The sequence below is a fragment of the Falco peregrinus genome, chromosome 3 (assembly GCF_023634155.1).
Source record: "Falco peregrinus isolate bFalPer1 chromosome 3, bFalPer1.pri, whole genome shotgun sequence".
NCBI lineage: Eukaryota > Metazoa > Chordata > Aves > Falconiformes > Falconidae > Falco > Falco peregrinus.
Genome location: NC_073723.1, coordinates 35890130 through 35917685, shown reverse-complemented (window position 1 = coordinate 35917685; position 27556 = coordinate 35890130). Strand labels below are relative to the sequence as shown.

The 27556-nt window shown below is 35.3% G+C and overlaps 1 protein-coding gene across 5 annotated transcripts in view; it reads left to right on the top strand.

Moving 5' to 3' along the window:
- Positions 1-27556, top strand: part of RALYL (RALY RNA binding protein like) — a 401768-nt gene that overhangs the window by 169896 nt on the left and 204316 nt on the right. For all 5 annotated transcript variants that reach the window (XM_055800306.1, XM_027791217.2, XM_027791218.2 and 2 more), the window contains one exon: positions 24136-24414. In XM_055800306.1, coding sequence (XP_055656281.1) covers positions 24159-24414 — 256 coding nt within the window. In that variant the 5' untranslated portion in view covers positions 24136-24158. The remainder of the gene's footprint in view (positions 1-24135; positions 24415-27556) is intronic.

Below are 27556 nucleotides of genomic sequence, written 5' to 3'. Positions count from 1 at the left end.
TTTCTCAAAGGTCTGGTGGCACCAGCAATACCATGTCAGCTAGTTTCATTCATTGTCCCATTGCAGCTTCCCTGCGGTCACAGCATGAGATAGGCACCCATCTCTCCAGAGCAGCACTACTGGCAGGTCTAGGAGATTACTTCTTTGCAACTGCACATCTGTTGTTTTGTAACTTTTCTCCACTGTTTTTATAAACCATTGTAATAGCTCTTCTACAGATTTGCAGGTACCACTCTGTTTACTACATATGTGTGTGTTTGTCCATTACCTCTCTATTTTAACACTCTAAACCCCAAATTATTCCTATTTCCTCTATTTTTCTGGTAGAAACAATGAAGCTGGGTGAAAAGAATTTTATTCTCTTCCATTTGAGTATAAAATTAGCACAAATTAAAAAATAAGTGATTTCTGTGATTACTTGTATGATTTTGGGGAACAGCTTTATCAAGTTATGTATACATAAATTTGGCATAACTTCAGATAAGGAGGCAAAAGCACATTAAGAATAAGTAGACTTTCTTCCAGTTACAGATGGGTAGCTCTAACCAGTTTTAACAAACGCCTTAGAGAGGATATGTACTTTATTATTTCCCAGTTCCTACTTTCCCTTATTTGCAGGTTAAGTTTTCCAACAATAAGGATTATTCTGAAATAGGGATCTTTGATTTTTGTTACTTTTGTGAGTAACAAAAATGAGTAATGCATCAATATTCATGCCTGGAATATAAAACGTACTAATTTTTGAACCCAATTATGTTATTGCTAAAAATGTAGTGATTATCAAAGTTATGAAATCAGTAAGAATAACTGTGAAAGTGATTTTTATGTGACTGAGAATATGAATGTGACTGATTGGGGTCTAAAGTCAAATTGTGGACTGGTTTCAACTCCCCATAAGGTGCCATTTGAAAGTGCAAACTAAAATAGAATTTAAGCTGCCTATGTAATTATTCTAATCTGCAGTATAAAAGGGCAAAGAAAAAAGTTCCTATCCTAAATTGTGTGATCTAGACTAGGAGCCCAAGCTGCCTGCCTGGCTAGCTGACCTCCCTTACCTCTGAACTTGTTGGACTGGCCGGGCACTCTCTGCCTAGCTCTGAGTAGCTAGGCTGGGGCTCGTTTCAAAGAGTTGCAGATCAGCGAGGGATATTTCATTCTGGCATATACATTTCAATGTAATCACTCATTTCAGTCTTGATTGTCCTCCCCTGAATTCAGCTTTATTATTTCAAATTTGTACATGAAAAAAAGCTGCCTGATGCCTTATGAAGGCAACAGATGTAAAAGGCATATTGCAGATTATTCTCTGATTGTGCTTTGCTTCTGTTGGCCATGCAGAAGAATAAACTCTAGAGCTAGATGTGCTTTTGGTACAGTTTTAAACAGTTATTTCTGTAGTTTGCTACTCTTTCAATGATGCAACTGGTAGAAGCTGGAGTCTAGAGCACAAATCAAGGATACTTTTCTCAGAATAGAATTTTGAGTAATATCAAGATTTGTCAGAAATAATTTATGACCTGTAGTCAAAAAAATCACACCCAGGTGTTTGTAAAACATCTGCCTCTGGTGAACATCTTTCTGAAGTTTTCATGAACATATCCTCTTCCAATGTACTGATTTACAATACCTTAAGAGTATCTTTCCAGCTCAGTCTCGTTGTCTGGTGATATAAACTAAAAATAAAAATATTAACTAAAACTATATCAGGGACACCATTTTGGAAGCGCTGGCCAGATTTCTAGTGCATGGTTTCCTTTATTTCACTGCAGAACTAGATGTAGGAGAGGTAGGAACATGGAAAGAGTTATAGACTGAGCTACTGAAAGGAATCTCAGGGAGGTTTGTGTGGATAAGTGAAGATTAAAAATAATTCTTTTACTATGTAACTTGATTCCACAAATCTTCATCTTCTGCAGTGTAGTTCTTCTGTCCTCTGTGAAAGTATTATGAAATGTGAAGATTTTCTGTTTGACATCACGAACACTAAATTTACTTAGCTTTTATTAATTACCAGAGAAAGATCAAAGTCCACTACATACCTTTTTCAAACTAACAAGGTTTATTTTGACACTTGTTAGCATACATAAGCCATGACCTGGAATTAATTTAATTACTGTAGATCTTTCTATGCTTGTCTCTTATGGCTGAGAAATACAAACTTTATCAAAAGTATAATGTTATCCTCTTAAAGACTTTTTTTCCTTTGTAGTTCAGCTTACTGTAAGATATGATTGAAAATGCTGTTGTTTTTCTTTTGACTTTTCCCCCCCCGTAATCTGTTTCCAGTCCTACACACTATGTGGGGGAAAAAAACACACACCCTCCCCACCTCACCCCCCAAAAAAAACCAACCCTCCAAAAAAGTCCACCACCAAACCCTATCTAAATTGAAACTGCAAACTGTAGTTTCAAACTCTGAGAGACAAATGCAAGAGATTCTAAAATATTTAAAAACACTTTCAGAATTAAATAATTTCCTTTTAGTGAACTTTTCACTAAAGTGCAGAAAACTTGGATTCTTGCAGTTTTCACACCTTTTAAACCCCGTTTAAACAAGTTTCATCCAAAACTATTAAGATAAATGAAAAAAAAAAGGATTCATTTGATTTCAGAAATACAGAATGTTTCTTGTAGAGATGTTGTAGTTAGGACACTGGTCAGGACCTGTGTATGCAAACCACATTTTTATTACTCATCTTTGGGAACCAGAAATGGTGATATCCAGGCAAAGGATCACTTTTAAGAAATCCTGCCCAACTTCAGTCTTAAGAACAATTTCAAAAAATGTTTGTATGTGTTTACATATCATATATGTAATATGTAAACATATGTGACTCTAGAAAATACCTACAATAATTTGTTCAGTACAGCTGCCAGTGTTCTGAGAACACGTATATTTTGTAGAGAATTGGTTTCAGTGCTTCAGTGCTATTACTTGAAGTAACAGTCTTCAGAGAGCTGTCAGAGAAGAGGGCCATGTCACAGAATGTTCTTGGCATGTATGATGGATTTATACTTGTTGAGTATAGATGTGGGTGACAGTGGCAGTGTGACAAATAGGTTTTTTTTTCAGGGGGAGGGGAGGGTGGGGAGCAGATCATGGGTATGGATTGACTTATTTCATTAATGTTTCTTTCTCAAAAAAAGATTTTTTTGTTGTTTGTTGGGGGTTTTTTTGTTAGGATGCAAAATCAGCCTCAGTAGTTGGGAAATGACAGCTTCTTCACTGTACTTTTTTGGTTCTAATTTGCCTTGCTTTGGGCTATGTGTCATCAGATTGGATTAAATTATTACACACAGTCTTTCTTCCACAGTATCATTGCTTCATTCATTTCCCAGGATAGATGACAGCATTCACTTAATTATCAGTAGTCAATAGATTTTTCTAATTTCTTCAAGAAATGGTTCTTTTGCATTCAAAACATGGTTTGCATATAGATTTTTTCATTTCCTTATGAGTTTTCATATGGAACTGGCCACTATATTCACTGAGTTCTCATGACATATTGCTGGAGAAAGACATTACCCTATCTTCCTAGGTGAACAGAGTTGCAGGAATATTAGAGATCAGAACCATCTGCTGATTCTGAGTCAAAATTTGAGGCACTTAGGACCAGATTCTTCAAGGTACATATTATCAACAGAGATGCTGATTTTGCCGATGTGTTTCACCCAGACAAGGAGGAAAAATTCTTCAACACAAAAGCCCATCAGCTCACCAGGAAATTAAGACAAGCCTAAACTTTACTGTATTTGAAATGAGAAGCAGAGAAATGGAGATTATGTTCCAAGAGAAATTTGGCTTAAGTACCACATTTTTCATCACAGTGCAACAGGAAGAGGGGGAAGAAACAGATTTTCTGTAGTGGCATTACTTTAATTCTGAGTGTCCACTTTCATACTGCAGCCTGTTATTTACATTGCCACCTCCAGCAAAGGAGAAAAGAAACACAAAAGCAATGATTTTTATTATAAAATCTGGTTTACCTAATCACAGATGCATACAATGCACTCCATGGAAATGAAGCAGTGGTTTTAGTATCTTTACAGGGTTTCTAACTTAGGAATTTGTTTGCACATAATGAATGTTTGCAAATGGGTAATATTTCTCACCTTGGATGTGGAGTGAAGCTTTTGAATATATTAAAATAACTCTTTCTTGGGTGGGGAGTGAGCACCTAAGAATCTTGTTGTGAGAGGCATTTCTTGTTTTCACAGTCCTGAGAGAAAAATTACTTCATCTATAAATGTTTTTTCCTGAATTTAACTTGTTTTTCCACTGTGTTTTTTAACTGCTTTGATACCCCCTGTGTTGAGCATTCTCTTTCCTTTCAAAGTTAGACCCCTAGTGTTTCAAAGCTTGAATTCAGTATATCATGGTTTTGCAGTTACTTGCTTGAAGTCCAGAGCTTTGGCTGGTGACATGACACAATGGAAACCAGAGAAGTTTCTGATGAGGTCTGTTGAATCTCAGGCTTTCATAGTCTCAGGGATGACACAATGGCATCTTTCTACTATTTAGTAAGAACTGTTGCTAGGCTGCAGCAAATTCCCTTGCTTGTGAACTACCTTATTTCCTTGGGTCTCTCAGGGTGGCAGTGAGTTTAGGGGGAAAAATTTTTTAAAGAGGTTTATTTTAAAAACAACAAACATTTAAAGAAGTTCTGCCTGTTTCCAGTGAGAGAACAGGTATCACAAAGGAAAACCAGAGAAAGAAGCTACTGCATCTGTTGAAAACATGAGGAGGGAAGAGATAAAATAGTTTAATCTTATTTCACTTCCAGAAATCTTGTTAAACCATTTTTTTCCCAATATGGTTCTTTTTCTCTGTGTTTATTTTAATTCTTTTGTGTTTACCAGGCAGCATCCTAAAACCTCATAGAAATCAATAGGAGCTTTGTGTATAAGGAGACTGCTCCACTGTGACTTTCAAGAACAACTTTTTTTCTCTGGGTGCCCTTGACCAACGCTGCGCTCTTGGGGTTATGAAGAGCTATTCTCTGTCAGGACAGGCAAGGGGAAAGAAAAGACAAAATGAGAGCCCAAAATATCAGTGGTGAGAGCCCACAGAGCAGTTATGCTAAAGCTTCCTTCTGCACTATAGGTACATGTTCCAGCGGACTCATTTTCAGTGTTTTCTCTGTCTTATATCCCCTAAATGACATATTTGGCAATATCAGCCTCATGCAGTCACAAACATTCTCTGAAAACATTGGCAGGAAACATTGGTGGGAAAATAATTCACTTGGAACTTGGAAAAGGCTAGACAATGAGGAAAGCCATATAGATACTTTCTCTACTTTTTTAATTTTTCCCCACTGGTCTGTCATGAAGTCATGACAGCAAACAGGGAGGTGGTTTGCTGTACTGAGTACTGTTAGAAGGAAAAAAAATATTCAAAATGAAATAAGCAATGGGCACAATACATTGCACTATTTCAGGCAGAAATTGCTGCTACATGGACTCAGACTTTCTAATGGCTTTTCACAATCAGCCATCTGTAAGCCTCCAATTGGTATGGTGCCAGCAGTATTTTGAAATGCTATAGAACCTCACAGTGTCTGGAAATACCCACAGTACATACCATGCAACCATAAACCATAAAAGTGTTGAGGAGGATTCAACAGAGTTATATAAAAAAAGAATTGTTGAAACATGCAGAAGGTGGCCAGAATGGAATAAGGTTCATCCAAGTGCAGATGATATTGTCTGCAACCTTTTAAAATTGCCCTACCACTGTGGACATTCTCACTTTGAGAAATAATAATCAAAAAAATCTTGGTTACAACTTCAGCTAACAGACATTAAAATGGATTAAAACAAAATACTCGTAAAAGAGTTTTTGTGAGAAGATGTGATGGAATCATGTATCCTAGTATTCTCCATTCTCATTGAAGTCTTTCTCTTAACCACTTTGGTTATATTTCAAATGGAATTACATTTGTGTATTAGTACTTGACCACAAATTATGGCTGAGTCCATGTATCTATAAAGATATTTTGAGAAAATAATGTAAAATTTAGAATATTGCTAGTTTGTTGTTATGCTGGGTTAGACAACCTCTTTCTCAGCAGGAGACATTGTGAAAGTAAATTCCTTAACGTTTGCAAGGTGGAAAAACTGCAAAATTTTCAAGCAGCTGCACTTGACAGTATGTCAAATTTATCATATCATTTCAGCATGCAAAATTGAGAGAGAATAAAAATCAAAGCATTTTAGATAGTCACTTCCTAAAATAGCGTTGAATTTTCCTATATACTGATGTTTTAAAATGTCTGTCTTGCTGTCTTGTTTTTTCTTCTAGCTTTTACCCAAGACAATATATTTCCCCCAGTTTTTCACTTTGGTTTAAGAGGGGGGAAATAATTTTGTTTTAAATTGACCTGAAACATTATTTTTTTAACTTCAGTCAGAAGGAAATTGAAAATTCTACTCCCCAGAGCTTTTTTCTGGAGCAGATTCTGTTAAGAACAGGTGGAACAGGTACTTTCTGGCACCCTTTATGTCATTTAGTTGATTCTATAATCACAGGCTAATTAAAAATGTACCTCAATTTGCAAGTTGTTAGTTTCTAAAGATTCTTTGGATCTTACTAGCTGGAAAAAAGTTGTTATGTGTCTCCTTAGCATTTGTATAGATAAAATCTTTAAAGTGTATATATTAGACTTCATAAACTATATATTGAGAAAGAGGACAACGTATATTTTAATTTAGAGGATTATTAACTGAGCTTGTAGCTGTTACTTTATAATCCTTATTGTTGAGTTGCCTAAGAGAGTACTAAAATTTTCAGATTCTCAGCAGAATTTTTTGCTTTTTTCCTAAAAGATTTAGTGAATTTGTAGCACAGAGAAGGAATTAAAAAAATAAAATCTCAGGGTCTTTCTGAAAATGTAGGTACATAGTTGTTGAGATAGATGGTATGGAAACATGCTTTTCTATTTGTGGAAAAAGTTTGGATTACAGAAAATCATGACTAGATGTGGATCTCTTTCTTCACTCTTTACTTACTAAAGTGTAGGAAGAAGGCAAAAGCTGTGAAAGTATTTTTGGTAGCACTAACACCGAGAACCAACAGATGATTTTTATACATATATGGCATGCTTTTATCAATGATGCTTTGTGAATCTGTTCATAACAGATTCCATCATCAAACTTAACTTATGATAACTTATAAAGTAGAACGTCATATTAACAGGGGTACAGAGGCAGAGGTAAATGTTTTTCTAGCATCTATGATACTTTAGGTAGACAAGTTAGTAAAAATGCCTTGGTTCCTGAGAAATCGAATACAATTTAAGACAGACATAGGTAATTCTATAAAAGTATGCACATGACCATTTGATAAGTCACCTTAACTGTAGGCCGAAAGTTACATTGTCTGCAGTAGAAGATATACAGTATTGTTTAAAAAAATCAGAGTAAATCATTGAACACATTTGAAATTGGTGCAAAATCTTTCTGAATAAACCCCACATTCTCTTAACCCATGGAAATCAAAGGTTAAAAGTAAAAATATGATATAATAGCTTAGTAGCAATAAAAATACACTTTAGAAAGAATCTCTTTGAATTCTGTAAAATGTTTCATAAAATTTGGTTAAATGGAGCCTGACAACTTCAGTCTTGCACTGCATATGCTGCTAGATACCTCAGCCTCGCTTACCAAGAAAGCTGAAGGAAGTTCTTTGTCTGCAACTGATATCTATACAAATAGATGATGTCTACAGCTTTCTTAGTAGGAACCCTGTGAGTTATAAAATCTTGGCAGATTCATCCAGCTCTCCCAAACGCAAATCTAATAAGGGCATCTCATTTGGTTTAATCATATTCTTTCTTTTTTTAGTCTGTCTAGACTATTTTAACAACCATAGAGTTGTACTTTGCTCATGGTGGGTAGCATGCTTCTATTTGCGGATGGTATTTCAGGTTAAGTTTCTAATTTGGAATGTACCAGAACTTGGATGCAAACATCTGTTTGACTTTGTGCTACAACACATTTTCCTGTATAAAATATGAAGTTAGAAACTAGCTACACCAGAATTAAAGACCTACTTTTCCCTTTCAGTTAGAAGAACTCTAACTTCAGTTCTTCTAACTGAAAAAGCAGTATGCCTTTCACTTGCAGAGGTGAATTGTAACACCTTGGATGAATCCCTGGAAAAAATCTATAAATGTCTATTTATGTGTATTAGATATAGATTATGATAGGATATTTTCAGATGTCAACATCACTTCAATATCAATATAAAATTATTGTATTGAGATAATTTATTAATATTATATATAATGGATTAAAAAACAATAAAGAAGTCTAATCTCATCCTATTTATCCTACACTTTACAGACCTAAAATATTTTTTAAAAAAACAACAACAAACAAACTGCAGGTACACTAGAAGGAATTGTTTCTGCAGATTTTACAAAGATAGAATGGTATATATACAGATAAGAAAGAATATTACACCCTATATTCCCACCCTCTCTGTGTTAGCTACCACCCTTCAAGTTGTCAGGAGTTGTTTCTCTGTTCTTAATTATAAATTTCAATTCCTACTTCCTACCACATTTCCCCAAAATAAGACCTTCCTGGGAAAAGGCATGTGGAAATAAGTTGTCATCGAAGTCTTCAGTATGTGAGGAAAAAAACTTCATTTTCCAAAATGCCGTTGTTATTAATAATGGTACTTTCTACTTAATCCCACAGTATTTTGCTCTTCCAAATCCTTCAATATTTCAGGATTTCACATCAAGGAGATTAGAATATGCATTGTTTCTGAATACTTCAAACTGCCTTTCTTCCTAAACCAAGGACACAACTAAAGACATAGTTTCTACTGTTTTGAAGGTATTTATCTTCAATTCTCAGTCTATTTAAGTTCAGGTGGGGAATGAAGTTAGAGAGACATTAAAAAAAAGAACAGAGAAAGGAAATGTGACACACTTTCACAAAGCTCTGGTGATCAGAGAATAAATTTGAGTATAGGAGGTTCAGGATATTATATTTTTAAAGCTATTTTGCATGGCATTTAAAATTAAATAATGATTTCGCAAGCTAGTCTTAGAGGATAGTGTTTTCTCTGTCTGGGGAGATGTGCCAAGTTATGTCTCCTGTAAAGAATAGGACTTGTCTCAAGATTTTATGTTGTGGTTCTCTTTCCAACACAAGATCTGGAGGTGGAAGATAATTTTATACTTCCAATATATGAATGATTGACAGTGTTACATTAGATATTTTCCCATTTTTCTGTGGAACTTCTTGGAAGGATTGTCTTGGTAGCCAGAGACTGAACTGTGCAGGAACACTTCTAAATGTTTACGCTTTGCAAAGCAATTGTTCTTCTGGACAAGGTGATTTCAAATCTCTGCTTTAGCTATTGTAACTAGACTGCCTGTATTACTCATACTTTCATGCAGATTGATGTGTCCCTTCATACTCACGTCACATGCAGTCCAAAGGTGTAAGTTATACACCTGAGGATTTATAGGTCAGACAGCAACAAACAAAAGGAGAACAAGGTTTTTGACTCTGTCAAACATCTTTACTGTCCTTAGATCCTACTACCTGCACTTTAGTTTTTGCATTAGTCACAGCATTTCACAGGTCTCTGGTATACTGCTGCAGCAAGAAAAGCAGGAATTAGTGCATATCTACATAATTTATTGCTGTTCTGAAGAAGTGCGCCACACGGAACTGCTAATTCATCTGGGACTGGTAGTAAAGACCTCAGTTGCCACTGCCAAAAGAACTTCAGCATTTCAGAATGGGTGTCTTGTTCAAAGCATTTTCCAAATATTCAGAAGATGGGAAAATGCATCAAATAGTAAGTTGTTATCTTTAGATTACCAATATATAAAACCCATAGATGGCTGCAATTTTCCACTCTTTCTTAAATGCATTTCTTTACACTCTTTTTTATTATACCCTTTAGAGGAGCTGACAGACAGAGAAAAAATAGCTCAATAAAAACCACTGGAAACATCTAAGGAAATCACTTTTGAGAAATACTTATGTGGTGAAATTTCATCCAGATCCTTCCCCTAACCATGACAAACATTTTTGTTGTGAAGGTACTCTTCCTTTTATAGAAGCTGACAGCACTTTCCTTTATGTAAATATTAAAGAGAGTGGTGAAAGCCACATATTGATTAAAGTGAAAGAAATAAAGAAATAATGGACTAGTAACCATTTCCTCAAACACATTTTCTTCTTAACAGTCCTAGCTTTCTCAGCAATGAAAAATATAAAAATAGAACAGTAAAAAGCATTAAATCAATACCTTTTTGCTGTAAATATACGATAATTTTAAAAGTAAATTCTTATATAAATTGAAGGTGGACTACCTTAAAAGATCTGATTTACAGAAGTATCTGCGTTCCAATTTCTCTTCAAAATGTTACCTGTACCTATTGATCTGCCATTCTGGTTTTTAATTCCACAACATCAGGTAAATTTTTCCAATAATCAGGAGCTGAAAAACTTATCAGAACATCTGTAATCAACATGTAATCAGTTTTAGAGAAAACATGGCAAGGATGGATAACAATAATAAAGACTATTTTGAGTGGTACAATTTAATGATGACGACCATGATGTTACTCAGCCACAGCTTACACTTAAGAGTTAAAAATAATTCCAGTGATGATTTTCTTCAAAATGATTGATGTAACGTGTAAGAATTGACAAGCAGTTCATTTCTTACATGACAGTTCTCATCACTTACAGAAATGAGATACGTAGGAATTGGTGTTGTACTGCTAACAAAGCAGCTATAAGTTTTTGAAAAGGAATAAGATGCTCTTTAGTAGCATTTTTTTTTCCAAAAGAAATATAAGAGTGCATAATCACATTAGGACAATAACTAACAATACTAGTGGAAATCAAGACTGTACGTTTTGTGCAATGTGGTTGGGCAACTGAGGCTTGCATGTTAAAAGATCAACGCTGAGTATGTTTTAGTTTCAAAATAATTAGTTTTGTCAAATAATTAATATTTGTTCACAAGAACGAGTTAAGCACATGCAGCATCACACATGTTGTAATTAGTTGGCATGATAAGGTAATATAGACTGAAAATAACCAATTTGAGTTGCCAAAGCTGATCACTTAAGCCAAGTGAAAAAACAAACAACTTTCTTCCATAGATTTCATACACACTTATAATTAACTTTGTCTGCTTCTGTGGTTTTTTTTATATTTGAGCTCTGAATAGCCAAGTTTCATTTGGTGTGAATGTTTTTGGACATTTATTTGAGAGCTTCCTGATCAAACTTGGTGGAAGAAACACACTAAAAGTCAATTGGAAGCAAACACTAATTTTTAACATACTCAATCAAATTAAATCTACGTAAACTAGACAAAATTAAAGAATATTTAGAATATTTAATATTTAATTTCAAGTGCTATCAAAAATCTGTTTGCAACTGATCAGTTTTTACAGGAAAAAAATCCTTACTCATGCAAGCTGCTGAATAATAAAACTTAAAGTGCACATGTTCAGATTCATTTGAGGGGATAACATAAAAACAAGAGCAAAGCCCCTCTCCTTTCAATTTATACTCTTTCCTGTCCCAGTTAAGTCAAGGAAAGCTACACTGTGGTTTAAGCAGAGTTGCTTTAGTAATGAATCCTTCTAATAATATCATCCATTATACCAGAGGTTAGATATTAGGACAGCAAGAGCTATAGAAAAATCTTTACAGGGTGGAAAATTTGAGAGATAAATTATTCATTGTAAATTATTTGCTTTAACCTGTTTTTACTGCACGCCTATCAGATAATTTACAGCTCTACATCATGATGTCGGAGATTGAATATAATCAATAGAATGAATTATTTAAATGTAAGATTCATAGTGAGGTTTCTTTATGCTCAAATTTGTCCAGTCTCCTGTGATACAGGGGAGGTAACAAGAAGTATACTTATGTTAAACATTCTGCATTTTAATGATTTCTACTGAATTTTCTGAAACTTTTCAGGCTTGTATTTTTTGGCTTAAAAATAAGTCATAATCCATTTTGCATTTTGAAAATGTAGTGGAAATGTTTTCCTTTTTCCTTTTGTACTTTCCCATATGTATCTACAGTGTGAAAAGAAAGAGAAAAAGCAATGTACTGTGTAGTCAGTGTTACCAGAATCATTCTTTTACAGTCTTTAAAAATGCTATGCAGCTTAAAGATCTAGTGCTGCTCCTTCTGAAGCACATTAAAAGGCAAAAATTCAGTTTAATTGCAGCTAAAATCCTACTTTTTTACCACTGGCTTTGGCAAGGCCACAGTTCCACTCAGAGTAGTCATACAGTCGTCTCTTGATAGAGTGACAGATTACGGTCACTTCAGGTGCTGCTGATCCCAGTCCTTACAAGACCATGTTCTTTTAGGTACAATATAGAGTAATAGCAAGTTAAAAAAAAAACACAAAAAAAACAAAAAACCCAACACCCCCCCCCCCAACAAACCCCAAACAAACAAAAACGAACTTCTGATACAAATAAATTAGCCATTCACTGGAAAGGCCTATAGGAAGTGAAAACAAAAGCAGTGTGACAAACTTCATACCAGTGACACTCTTCTAAGGTTGGGGAGGAGGAAAATCTGTAGTAAGGACTCAGGAGAATGGAAGAAACAAAGTGGACTTGAGTATGGAATAGTGTGGATGAACTTGAGCAGAGTAGGGTAGACATGAGAGGAAGCAGAGAATATATGAGACAGGTGTTATAGGAGTAAGGTGATGAAAATATGACATGATACAAGAAGTCAGTACAAGAAAAGAGAATGACACTTTAGACTTATATCTGAATATAAATTGATTGTTTTCTGAGCAGTCTCTTTGCAAAGGGTTAACCAAAACCAGGAATATGCAGCCAGCACCAAATTCTAAAGTGTTCAAATATACACAGTTTTGAATCCCAGAGGACAGGTTACCTGCTTACATTAAATCATTAGGTGCTGTCCTGGAAAATCACCATTTGCTCAAAAAACATACTGCTAGAAGACAGATGTTGACAATAGGTTTTGTATGGTTTCCATCAAAAAGTCTGTATTAATGTGGTTAATTAATGTTCAAATAATATTTTTAGGGAAATGTTTTTGGCATATTTCTATTTAATTCTGTTTGCTTAAATGAGTTTCTGAAAGAGCACTAAATAAATAAAAGAATTATCTGAGTAGGGGCTATTATTGGGTTTGGGCATCAGATGTCTGCTAGAGTAAAATCACAGCTTCCCAAAAACTTACTAGCATCCCAAAGTAAATTAAAATCTCACTTGTATCTACTTGCTGCAGCAAAAAGTTACTGATGAGACTACAAAGACTGAGAAATACTGGAAAAAAGTTTCTCATCCCATTTTTGTTTGGCTTTTCACAAAACGATGAAGAGGGAACAAGTAAGACTTTTTGTGTGCATATATAATACATTTTAAAGGAAAATTGGAATATGATTTTGGGTGTTCTCAGTGGTACGTGCACTATTTGAGCATACTGCTTTTAGCATGTTAAACTTTCTAGCAAATCTTTTTATATGATACGGGGCACAGTGTAGGAACTGCAGGTTTTGTGATCTCTCAGTAACAATGAAAATGTTACTATACTAAGTTTCGTTCAATTCCCTTGTCTCAGCACAGAACTGAAAAATAAACAGACAAATTAAAATTATTTTTGCATTAAAAGTGCCTAGTAAGACTTCAGCATGAAAATTCCCATAGATTTAACTACAGAGTAAATGTCCAGTTCTTTTGAAGATAGACTAGGAGGGAAATGTAGGGCGAAGACCCTGAAGCAGCCATGCAACAGTGATTGCTGAGAGCCAAGGCACACACTCAGGAGACCAGGAATGCACATTCTAATTTTCAGCAGCAGAGAACCAAATGAAGTTTTCCACTGTCCCAGAGAATGTCCTAAAATTGAACTATCCGTTAAAACACTGGGAAAGGTACCACAACTGGGGTTTCTGTCCTTAAAAGTCATGACAGAGGAAAATTACTAAGTAATCTCTGCAGGCAAGACAGGTCAAAAAATGAATTCAGGCAGATTTAAACATGCTCTGTAGATGAAGCCACTCAGTCTTAAAAAAAAATAAAGAAATTTCTGCAGAACATTAGACTACTTGTAAGCCTGAATGTCAGAATCTGAAGTGCAATTAAACTTCAGATGCATTCATGTTGAGTCGATAGAGGAAAAGAAGTTCTAGAGATGGCCTTGAATTTGTGTTTATAAAATGGTAGAAGCCCAGGAGAGTCTATGGACCTAGTTTATAAGGTTGCTTATGGTTGCATGACTGGGGGGGTGGCGGGTGGAAAGGAGCTGAAGTCAGATTCAAATACAAGGCTGACTTTAAGGCTTTAACAACCTCATCATTAGATCCGTACTCAGATTTTCTTGAAGTTTTTCCTCATCAGGTACCTATATACTGCATATATGGGTGATGGAACTTTCATAATTCCATGTGGAAAATTCCATTGTCACAGTGTGGATGCAATGAACTCCTCTAAGATTTATCCAGGAGAGGAATTTCAGATGTCTTGTTCCTATCCTTGGTGGTGAGAGTATCTCTTGTTTCTTGATTAAAAATAAAGTTTCCTTGTAACCTTAAAATTTGATATGTGCACATGAGATTCAGTGTGTGAAAAGATAGACTAGACTTTCTAGGTAGACTAGAAAGTCAGTCAGTGTTTTGTGGTGAAAAACAAAGATATACCTTCAGTTTCTGAGTCAGGATGTACTGTATAGGCTAAGGAATAAAACCAAGGCTCTGCAGGGATGTGGCAGTCTATCACGTGTTGCCTGCACATGTGCTTGGGTTTTAAACATGCAATTCATGCATGACAGATACAAAAATATAGCGAGGCTGAATAAATGGGGTAAAAGAATGGGATGGATAAAGCAAAAGCACAATATGCCTGTGATTTACTGCATCATTTTGGGAAAGTTACCAGCTGAGCTAGAGTCAGACATCAGAATTACTCAGTTGTCCGTACTAGATTTTCTTCCCGTAAGTCAGATGCACAATATGGTCACCTGGCATAAATCCCCAAGACAGGCTTCTGAGAGGGACATTATGGAGTGAATACAACAGTAAATGTGATTCTAATTTGCCTGTGATTATGAAAGTCAAGTACGCTTAAATACCTCTCTCCATTATGAAAGATCAAATAATTATTTTGATCAACTAATACATGAGATAAACTGGAAAAAATGCCCATGAACAGAAAATACAGAAAAAGACTTAGAAGTATACAGGTATAAGTGGTATGGACAGGAAAAACAAAGACATCACTGATCCTCAAAACAAAGTCCTATGTTTTCAATTAAACTGTATAGTTTCTATTAAACTTCCTAATGCCACAGCATTTTTGCAGTATTTTCAATTCTTTCATTTCATTCATGTAACGACTTGCTGAACTGGAATATCATCGGTATTATTGCCAGTTTCTGAAGAAAGAGGACAAGGTAGAGATATTAAGCGACTTGCTTAAGGCCTCTTATCAGGTCTCTACCAGAGCTAGGATTACAGTTCGGAAGTTTTTGACTTCTTGTTTGGTATTTGGCAGCCTAGACTGTGACATTCCTCAAATCCAATTTCAAATTTTTATAAAACAATAGAGGAAACATAGGGGAGCAAAATTCTAGTAAAAATAATGTTACTGAAAGTTTCCTCAGAGGCTTTAGTAGCATAAAATTAGCTGAAATAGTCCATCGATGAGTTCATTATAGGGATCTCAGAAGAAATTAAGATTGGATGAGATTGGATGCTACTTCAAAAAAGCATGACAAATTTGTCAAAATAATCTTCTTCCCTTAAGAAAAAATTTGAAAAAATTTTTCATATCCACCAAGCTATGTTTAATATCATGTGTCCCAAAAAACAGCTTAGTATATAACAGAGAAGGTTTGGAATGAGAACTCTGTTGTAGGGGAAACATCTAACATGGGTACCCTTAATAGACCTGGTTTTAAATAATGGCTTTGAATTGTAATGCATTAAAAAAAAAATGCTGATTAAAATTTCAGAAGATGTTGTCATATGGGACTGTAAACTCCCTTGAGAGCAGAGAAAACTGGTGAAGTCTATTAGGATGGTTAGAAATATAAAAATGATAGTAGGAGACTGTCTCACTTGCCAAGGCTCATTTAATCCTCACAGTTATATGAAGCTGAAGAGAAAGCAAAAACACAGAGGAAGCAACACTGCCAAATGAGACCAAGCAACCCTAGAGTACATGAGATTAGCTTGAAATGTCATATGACAGCAAATATAGCTAAGATTGTTTTTAGGCAATCCATAGTGTCACCAAGTGAAGAGTGAGAGAGCAGTCCTGCACCTTTTACTGTCACTGTACCTAAAACTGAAGATTGAAAACAGATTTAGGCCATAGAAACTGTAGAAAGTCAGAAATGCATTAAAAATTATTAAGAAGCTAGCAGGAATGACTGATGAGGGAAGATTAAAATAGCTTGCCGTATAAATGATAAATGATGACTTGGAGGAAATGAGATAGCTGGCTACAAATAGATCTGGTCAAAATATTAGAAGTGAAGGGGAAAGTCACCAAGTTTTGTTTGCCTTTTTCTTAAGAAAAGAATAAAAAATAAAATTGTTCAGTTTTATCTCCAGGAGCCTGATTGACAACACATAAAAGCAGCACATCCCAAAATGAAAAGCTTCCAATATTAGCTTCCTGGATAGACATATTCAACACATAGATCACAACTAAGACACGTTAAAGAAGAGTATGAATGTTGACCTTTATTTGTCTGTCTTATGTTAGTGTCAAAATATTGTGATTGTACTTTTTTTCCTGGAGATGTTTTAAAAGGTGTGAGGGGAAAATACCAGGTGTCCCATTCTGGAATTTGCTATGTTGTAACCTCAATGTCCATGTCTGTTCCCTGGAAAAGCGTATCTCTTGATGGGATTAGACAGTTAGGTAATGTAATAACTTTACCCTATTCCAGATTTCACTTAGAATCCCAAATAAGTCTTTATTTATTTATTTTATTTTTTTTTAATCTCATTTTAGTATTTTCCCCCTGAATTTACTGTACTGTTTACACAGCTATACTGGTATGTGCTATCACAGTTATTTTCTTATCTTAGCCAACAGGATTATGGTTTGATTTTGCAATTGATCAATAGAGAAAGCCTTGTATTTAAAAGGGATTAAATATGATGGGGGAAAGGGACCCATATCTGAGTGCTCATCGAATAATTTTATTAGGGAAATTTATTTCTTTACATGATTATGTAGGGCTATTTTCTATATCCTGAGAACAAAGAGCATATGAATGGGAGGGAAAATCCCTATAAATCTCCACTGACAGGTTTCATTTTCTTCTGCCTGTTTGGGTGGGAGAAGATCCTGGCACCATGAGCTAGTGCAGGTCAATAAGAAGTGATAATTTCTGTCCATTTGTACAGACTTAGACCTTATCCTCTTTCCTCTCCCTCCTTGGAGGTTGTGCTGCTCCTGAGACAGAGTGCATGTCTCCCCTGCAGTCTTTCAAATGTTTAAACAATTAACCCAAATGAATGTATTAGTGAAAGTATGTTATGATATTTGGCTGTATGGTGTTATTAATATCTAGTTATTTTTCCTTTTTTAAAAAATCAGACATATTTTATTCACCCTCCCAAAAGAGAGAGTATTTGTCTCTTTGAGAACAGTGTCAACAGATGAAGTGCGATCTATTACATCATTTTATTTTTTAGTCCTTTGTTTTCTACAAGATGTGGCATAGCAAGTATTGATGCGTTTTGTCATTTATATGGCTCCAGAAATCCCAGCTTAAAGGGAGCATTGTCTGTGTTATAGACATGATGTGTCAACACCTTCTTAAAAATAATTGAAAGGAAAACTTAAAGCTCATTCATAAAAATAAAACAAAAATAGAAAGGCAGGATATCTTGGGGAGAGAGAGGTGAAGCAGATTCTTTAACTTTAATGAGAACTGGAAAAGCCCAGAATATTTTGACGTGGATTTAACCAGCCATCTTATGAATAGCTTTTTTCTTTATTTGTGTGACCTAGATATAGCAAGTCATTAAAAAAGAAATTAAATATAAAGAAGAAAGGATTTTCCAAGACAAAATATATTTTATCTGATAATGTTCTGTTCTCTCTCTTCCCTGCTTCCATCCCTCCCTCCCACCATGAAATATTCAATATTCTTAATTCCAACAGGTATGTAAAATTTTACAGGGATTTGTCAAGGACTGAATTTAACTGAGATAAAATAGTTTTTAATGACAGCTTATTAAAGGAATAACATTAATATTGAATTTTCTCCATTAATATTAGTACCAATGCAAGACAAATCTATGCTGATTTCACCCACAGAAGGACACTTGCAATATTTAAACACCTTAAATTTGTCTGCAACACTACAAAAGTATTAATGTTGTCACTGTTGTTAAAAAGTAGTTCAAAAGGAGAAAAATATATTATGGCCTTAATTTCTTTTAATATTTATTGATTCTTAAACCTTAAAGACACTAAACCACAGAAGAACTCAACTATTAAAGCAAGGTTTGAACCTTGATTGTTGCGAAAGTTCAGCTGTTAACTGAGACTGGATAACAGAAGGGCAGACATAAATTGCTTGGAAATGCTGAAGAGAGCACCATGTGTTTTGCAACCATGTGTTATAGTGCTGCATTTTGTCCATCTAAGGACCAATACGTGATGTTCAATATTTGCCAGACTGTCCATGTTCAGATTGACCCCCAAATATCCTAGCAATTAATTTTTCACAGGCTGTACTTTTTACTGTGGATTTCATTGTGGAGACAGACATCACAGTCCAACTATGTGTCTATTTAGGTCTTTTTCTGTCTTTCTTGGAAGGATTTTGTGATTATTAAATGTGTATAATGCATCTTACTATGCAAACTTCATTATTGTAAATAGTAAAAATCAAGATTTGGAATTTAATGGTGCTTAGATAAGCTACTGATTATGGGAATTTTCAAACTTAGAAATCTTTATCCATAGAATGAGTCTTTTGCTATCACATAGATATAGTACAAAGTGTTGATTTCCTGACTCAGCTCTACACATGATCTCAAACGGATTTTTTTTGAGGGGGGGTTGGGTGTGTGTGTGGGGGGGTGGTGGTGAAAGTGTGTTTCATTTTTCCTAATATTTTCTTTGAAAACATAATGAGTACATAGAAATTTTATATTAAATTGCTCTCCATGTAAGTGACATGTTTCTAATGTCTTTTCAGAAAACATTGAAGTGTTCAAATATTATCAGTTTACTTGTTTCAGTTTTTCCTCAATAGACTCTAATTTTTCCTGAAGTCACTGCAAGTAATATTTAGTTCATTCAAAGATATAGGGTTTTTCTATTTGCTTAAAAAAAACCCAAGTGTTTTATTTACAGAAGAAAATAGCTCCAAGATAAAAGCACATAAATATGTAGAAACTCCTCTAAGTATTACTAAACTTGTTGGACGCAAATCCTTTAAAAGTGAAAGTAAGTACAGATCTTATAAAAAAAACAACAAACCAAGCCCCTAAACCATCAATATAAATTTTTCCTAACTTCTTTTAAAGATATTTATTTTTAAATAAAATATCTTCTTTTAAAGATATTAATTCTAACAGAATTCTTACACATCAGCCTCATTGTTTATTCTGCATAGGAAAATGCATAATAATAATTTCAGAGACAAGTTAGCAGTATTCAGTAGAAATTTAATTTGGCTGATGAATTCCAATCAGTCTTTTAAGATGAGAAACAGTTGTACAACTAGGAAGATGCTGAAGTGAATTGCTCTCAAAATCCCTTTAAACAGCTTAAGTCCTCAAGTCTCCATATGTCCCAAGTTGTTTTGCAGTTTGACCAAAATACTGCCTCTTCAAAGATAAATTTTGAATTTTGCTGTGAAGAGTCATTGGTAGAATGTGTAAGCAGCACAGGAAGCAGAGATCCAACAAGACTATCATAGTTCCTTCTTGCCTCTACCCTTCCAAAGAATTGACTTGGAGTTACTGGGATGTAGAATTTGACAATTTGTTGCCTTTCCCTTTGCTTCAAGTCCTGTGCTCTTCCTTGCACTGGGACACAGCACAACTGTAAAAGGGATCATTGTCTTCACTATTCTGGAGTTAAGCACAGCATCGTAGCAGGAACATCTATGAAATGGGAGATGTGGGTTCAAACCTTCATCTTATGGACTGAAGATGAGTTTCATAGCCACAAAACAATGCTTTGTCATGCTTAACCAAACGTTGTCAGAAAGTGCTGGAAAAGTGAGGGAGGCCAGGGCTTAAAATCTGTCCCCCTTTTCAGCACTTAGACAAATCTAAACTTAAGTTTAGATTTGTCCCATGTGTGTGCTGGACAATAGGAACCACATTTCAGTAATTTCCATTTTCATTCTTGTTTAACATGTTAGAAATTTTAATGTTTAAAGCAAATTTGTAAACTTTATTCTTTGAATCAGAGATCTATGTAATAATAGAAATGGTCTAATTTATAACTTCTGTGTTCAAGTACACAAAGAACTAGTTAGTTCTGGGTAGAATAATTAAATCAGCAACAGCATAAAACAATGCTGTGTATCAGGGGTCCTCAAACTATGGCCCCCCAGGGTCCTCAATCCAGCCCCCGGTATTTACAGACCCCCCCGCCGGGGGTTGGGGGGGGAAACCAAGCAGCCGCAGATGACTGCCTGCCACTGCATCCACGTGCCGGCCCCCTGGATAAAAAGTTTGAGGGCCCCTGCTGTATATAATGAAGTGTATTGAATAAGTAAGCATGATGAAGTGTATTGACAGCTAGATATTATTCACAATGCATTTCCTAAAATATATGTTTGGCATATAGGGGATATTTATTACTAGCAAGGGTCGCTGCAATAATAGGAAATTAGCAAGATACCCTATTAAAGGCTGCAAGGATATGAGATGATTTCAGATACATTTCTCTCACTGCTTCATTTATTCTGCAGTTGTATGAGTTACAATGTTTGTCATTTTACTGATAGCTCCAAGATAGGTATAATTCAGTATTCACAGATGCATATTGTAAGTAAGGTGTAAGACCTACCATAAGTTCTTTCTTATTGTAATGAAGATCCCATGTACCTTTGATTTTCATTAAATATTCACAATAGTATTGTATGTTGACCAGCAAGGCAATCAAATCTCAATTATACACGTTGGTATTATTCTCACCCTTTGAATTTCTGCAGCACGTTTTCCTGACTGCTCATTTGAATATGAGAGAACCCACTAGACAACTACTTTTCTTTGTGTTATTAAAACATTGCAAATTTGCATTGCAAAGAACAACTACAAGAGAGAAACATTCAATGTCCTATTCAAAGTCTATTTAAATCACTGCATAGCAAAACTGGGAAAAAAATATAATGAAGATTTTTATGACATGAAGAAAGGAATAGTTCCCTAAATCCCATGTTAAATGACTAAACAATACAGGAAATACAGCATGCAGTACTCTGTGTTTTGAAAACAGTTGTGATGGCAATAATTAAAAGAGTTTTGTTGCGTATAATTTTCATGCAAGTCTTTTCTAAGCAGAAGATTTTCTGTAGATTGTGTCCCCTTGTTATTTTTATTATTAGTGCGTCAGTTGTGCCCAAAATGTACCAGCCGAGGTGCCATCCTTGTGTGATGTGCTGTATAAAAATACACATAGAGACAGATGAGTCAAAAAAAAGCAAGTCTGAAGTCTAAAAAGTGGAAACAGAGGCACAAAAAAAGTGTCTTGCTGAGAGTCATAAGCGGGCGAGTGGAAGAGACAAGCCTACCAGCCAAGTCCACTACTTCCTGGACCAGTAGTCTTACTTGTGAGACACTACCTCTGTGAGTTTAGTAAAATCAGTTCAGCTACACAGCTGATAAATGTAACAGAAAACATTAACAAAATGTTAAGAATTATGTAATAATATAGATATAGCTTTTTTTCTGGATGTTCTCAAAGACGAACACAATACTGTCCATGTCAAGTTTTCCCAACAGAAGTGCTATTTGCACAGTGAAGTGGTGTGTGTCCTGGAACCACAAGGGATACCAGTGGTTCCCTGTTCACCAGCTACTTGACTGCAATAACATTTTATGCCTAGCTACTCTACCATGTTACCTCATCAGTCTGGGTCATTAGGGCTTTTGAAGCTAACACGGCTATGCTATTGTCACTTTGACTTCTGTGTAAATACAGGTATATCTAAGATGGGTTTAGACTTGCTAGTTCCCAGATAATATCAGCAGTCTATTTAATGCCAATATGGATCTCAATGTCCATTATATTTATGTTTTACAGGTGGTTTGTCTTCAAACTGTTATGGTACCAAGCCTACTATTACAACTGCTCACAATACGCAGGTTAACTATATATAGATGTGATTTCAACACACATGATCTGCACAGCTACCTAGAAATATACACTATTGAGTCTGTGATATGATAAAGCTAAGAGGCTTTTGGTCAAGGCGGTTTTCCTGGTTTTCCATGATGAATGTTGTGCATGTATACAGTATCTTATGTTCCCAGAATGTATTTAAAATCGATAAACTTACAGGAAAACATATTTTTTCTAGTTTTCTACAATATTTTCTCTAAATGTTGCGCTATGAAGGAAGCTGTCATATTAAGTTGTTAAACAAGTGAAAGCTATTTGACTGATAGCCCCATTGCTTGCATTCATTTAACACAGCAGACTGTTTGCCAGGACTCAGCCCACATGGCTCCTTTGTGTGTTCTTGCCTGAAGGGTGGGGGTTTGGATCCTGTGTGCTGGAGATGGTCAAAGTGCCCATGGCTGCGGCTGTGGCTGTTTTGTTCACCAGGAATTGTGCAGAGTTCAGTGACAATGGTTTCTTTTTTCATCAGTCTAGCTTAATATATGGTAGCTATTGATTTAAAATATGAAACTTCTGCTAGTCAGTGTCAAGCTTTACTCCAGAATAGAAGTCATTATTCCTTTTCATCTTGAGAAATGAACTGAGCTTTAACTGCGAGCAGTATTTAACTGCATTCTCTTCTTGCCTGAGCTGTTACTGTGATATGATCAAAAGTATGAACAGGTTAAAAAATAGTAACATAATTCTTAGCTGTAAGACGTGGCCTATATTTGACTGCTGTCTTAGTGACCTCCTTCTTACAAAATGTTTTCACCATGTAGAGGTATGCATATTTTTGGCATTTCTGTTGTCTAATATAGCTAAAGAAAACCCAGCAGCAACATGGGACAACTTCTTTCATTTCATCTCCATCTAAGTAAATTGATGTAAATTAAGGAAACCTGCTGGCAGGTGGAATTTGCATATATATTAAGAAAAATCAGGTGCACTTCGGAAGTGTGAGGTTAGATGAACATAAGAAGTAATTTGTTTTGTTTTCTTTTGCCAAATCTTTCCCAGGAATAGTGTGGATATTTCCATTTGAGATATGTCAGGATATATTTAGATTAGTGACCTTAAAGGAAAAAGCAAAGCAGCAAGCAAATCCGTGTCCTGTAACTAAGCAAGTTTTTTTTCAAACTATTTAATTCTAGCAACATAAGCCACTGTCTCTTTTTTTTTTTTTTTTTTTTTGTACTGAATTAATAGGGAAAATTGTTCTGATAGAAACATATTGATTGCAGTAAAGAACTGTATGTTACGTGCCCTGCACTCTCACAGTAGTCAATGATATTTAACTGTTAAGAAGTGTGCTCTGGCTAACACTCACCAAACAAAAGCAGAGTTGTCTTTCATTTTTAGAGTTTGTTCTCTGCATGGCCTTGAATGTTCATTTATTTGACGTAAGATAATGATTCATTCTCTTGCTTTGCAGTTTCTAGACAGCCAGGTACTTAAAAAGTCAATACTGAATTTCTAAGCAAAAATCCACATATGATTACAGTAAGCTCCAGTACCACAGCATTACATTAAAAGATATATTGTTATATTTTATATCTATAAAAGTAAGAAGTTTTAACTTGACTTATGAACAGTATTTTAAAATGTGCTACCTTGGTTTATTGATAATAATTTTTAGAGAGTATAACTCTTCCGAGTCTAGATTCAACCTAAGTGGAAAATGAAAAGTGAATTACAGTGGGGAAAATCACCTAAGTCAGGAGAATCTGCATGTTTGAAACATAATTCTTCTTTGTTCTTTATTTAAGGGCTAAAGCCAAGTGATCCAACCATGACTGGCAAAACACAGACCAGCAACGTCACCAATAAGAATGACCCAAAGTCCATCAACTCCAGAGTCTTCATCGGCAATCTGAATACAGCCATTGTCAAAAAAGGTGACATCGAAGCAATCTTTGCAAAGTATGGGAAAATAGTTGGCTGCTCAGTGCACAAAGGTTATGCATTTGTACAGTACATGAGTGAGAGGCACGCAAGGGCTGCAGTGGCGGGAGAGAATGCCAGGATCATTGCAGGGCAGCCACTAGGTAAGGGCTTGTTCATATCATTAAATATAGTTTTCTCTTTCATTTCTGTTTGAAATACCATCTGCTGCTGGTGCCTTGGGGACTAGTAAGTTTGTTTTGCCATTGTTCCATCTAAATGCCTTTCCAGGATGTTGGATCTGGCAGAATTTTCAGAGTGTTAGATGTTACCTAGATATTATGAAATATTTAGTGCTATAAGCTGCTGATTTATTAAATGTCTCACTTCTGACTGCTTTATACTTCTCTATGTAATCCCATTGCAGTGAACATGATTACTCGTGAGGAAAATACAAGTATTTTCTCTTAGACTCTAGTTAGTAAATTTAATGTAATATAACAAGACTTATCTAGTAGATGTCATTACCTTGCATTTAATGAGTCCAAAATAATATACAGCCCAGTGGTCTGCCAGATATTATACAGAAGCAAAAGAATGAGTTTTGTAAGACCTTGAAATTGTACCAAATCAAACCATAGTGCTGTTATTCATTTGGAGAAGTTTATTATTAAATCTTAGGTTGACGTTATTCCCACATAATGTTGCAGATGCTGTTCATCTGAACTCAAATTTTTTTTAAAAAAAGTGTAATATTTTTGTTTTCTAGTACTTTGTCATGAACACTTACGTAAGATCTGGTTGTTTCTTATTGCAAGTATTACCTCTGCAAGCTATTTGCAATTAGATATAGAGGCTGTCAATGATAAAATCATCTGGAGCACAATACTAACTCCATCTGTCATATATATAGTAATGATGGATAGTACAGCAAGATGTTTGGTAGGAGCCAGAGATCTTTCACTAGACCTCTGAACTATATTGCTCAGATCTAAACCCATGTGCTAACAGTTATGTCAGTTGAAAAGGTGAAGTGTAGCTAGTGCTTTGGCTGTAACAAATCATAAAGAATGGATATGGCTTATTCATTTTCAGTTTATCAGGCTGTGGAAATCTATTTTTCTGATTATTTGTAAAAATTGAAACATTTGTATTAGATGGGTTGCTGTTTAGTACGGTTGCTCAACAATATTTCAAGTTTTATAACCCCTGTATTTTGGGTTCAAAAGAAAACCAGATTAAAGAATTCCAACTACACTTTAGGGGAGATTATGACTTTTTTAGGAAAAGCTATATATATGAGTGAAATAAAGAACTGAAGTGGTAAGAGCAAGTAAGCAAAGTCAGTCTGTGGGATGGCATTATTAGTAGTTTCCTGGAGCGGTAATCTCAGAGCAATAGGCCATGTAATGCCATCAGTGCATTATTTACAGCTCCTTGCACGCTGGCCTGACCATATTTTTTAAACTGTGTTTTCCTAAGGCAACAGATCTGTTATTACTATGACTACTGTTGCTAGTCTTTTAGTATTTCTTGTGGCATCTATAATATGCCAAGTGTTTTGTACAAAGAGATGCCCTTGCTCTACTCAGAGTACTTTTGTGCTTTGTATAGAAGGTAAGTGAAGTTGTAAAAGAACTTAAGGGCAAATAATTACATGATTTGTTCAAACCTGATAATAATAACAGAAATTTTATTTGATATTAAGTTTCAACTGTATAATCTTAAAATACTGTGATTATTCTGCAGTCTTGTGGTGGCGTATTTCATGCTTCAATTCCTGATGTATCAAAGAATATAAAGAATAAGTAAGGTGAATTTGGTTTTTTTTTAGCTGTTCCAAACCTCATTTACTCTTTCTGTATATGAAATACAGTTGTCATCGGTATTGTTTGACAAAGAAAATTACTTTGTAAAACTGGTACTTCCCGTTAGACAAACTGTTTCTAGGAATTCTTTTTATTGGCAGTGGACATTAGCAGTCACCTCAGAATAATGAGGGGGCAATAGATAAAATCAGCTTGGCATTATGACCCAGAAGAATAACTTATGTGAAAACTTTGCATTTGAATGGAAGGAAGTAACAGGTAGACTCATTACTGTGAAACTACTTACTGAAGTATGACCTTGTTCTCTGTCATGAGAACCTTGCATTCTGGAATAAACAGAACACATGATTTTATACAACAGTCAAGGTATTGAAAGGGGACAAGAAAGGCCTTTTACAGATGTACAAATAAACTTGATTAGCATAGCGGAATTTTCCTTTAAATGGAATTACAATATGTTAGTAATATAATGAGGGCTGAATGGTAGTCAGTGGTGGAAAAAGGAATATTTGAAAAAGATTATCCCATAGTATATGCCTGATACTACTATGCACCCTAGTACTCAGTACCTCACAAAAGAAGGAATAATTTAATTTAGACTGCATTATTAATCTGCATTAGTTCTTTCATAGTTTAGGCAAAATAAACATTTATGTTAGTTCCTGTCTTCTATGGAGTCCTGCCATTCAAAATTATGATAACCTCTACAGCAGCTTTACCCATGAGTCAGAAACTGTTCACCTGTATGTAACAGAAATTAAAGATTCAACCTGTAAATTCCTCTAACTGTATCAGTGCTTCACAATTCACTGAAGATACTGTATAAATGTTTCTTCTGAGGTGTTAGGCTCCATAGGCATGTAACAAGGCATTTAGTTTAACAAATTCCTCAGAGGTAAAAATCTTAAGCATTGGCAGTGCCCTCAGCCTTGCCAGATTCCTGTGGGTCATTATAATTGGCCTGCTGGTCTTCTCGGACAACTCTCAAGCTCCTACTGATGTGTTTGGTGGCCAGTGGCGTGTAATGGCTATGCCATGGATATTGTAACTTCAGGGAAATGGATTTCATGAGCTATGTGATTATTTCCAAGTTTTCTGTTCCATGAAGTGCCACATGCTCTAAAAAGCTGTGGGGAAGAAATCATAAAGGAACACAGAAAAACATGCTCAAGAAACGTATTTGTATTATTGTAAAGCTCAGTGTAGCTTCTTGAAGTGGTATTATATCTTCATGGAAACAGCATGTTTGCCTGCCCACAGGGCAGGGACAGGTCGGTATTCAGCACAGAAGTCTGCTTTACAATGATTATTTTGTGAATTTCTTCAGGCTGGAGTCAAAAAAATGTTCAGATTGGTCTAGGACAGAACTGCACGTTCCCTTTTGTGGGCACATACTCACATAATCCCCTCTGCTTTATCACCTCAAAAATTTTTCATCCATTTAAACACATCTATGAGTTAGCAAATATTTGCCCAT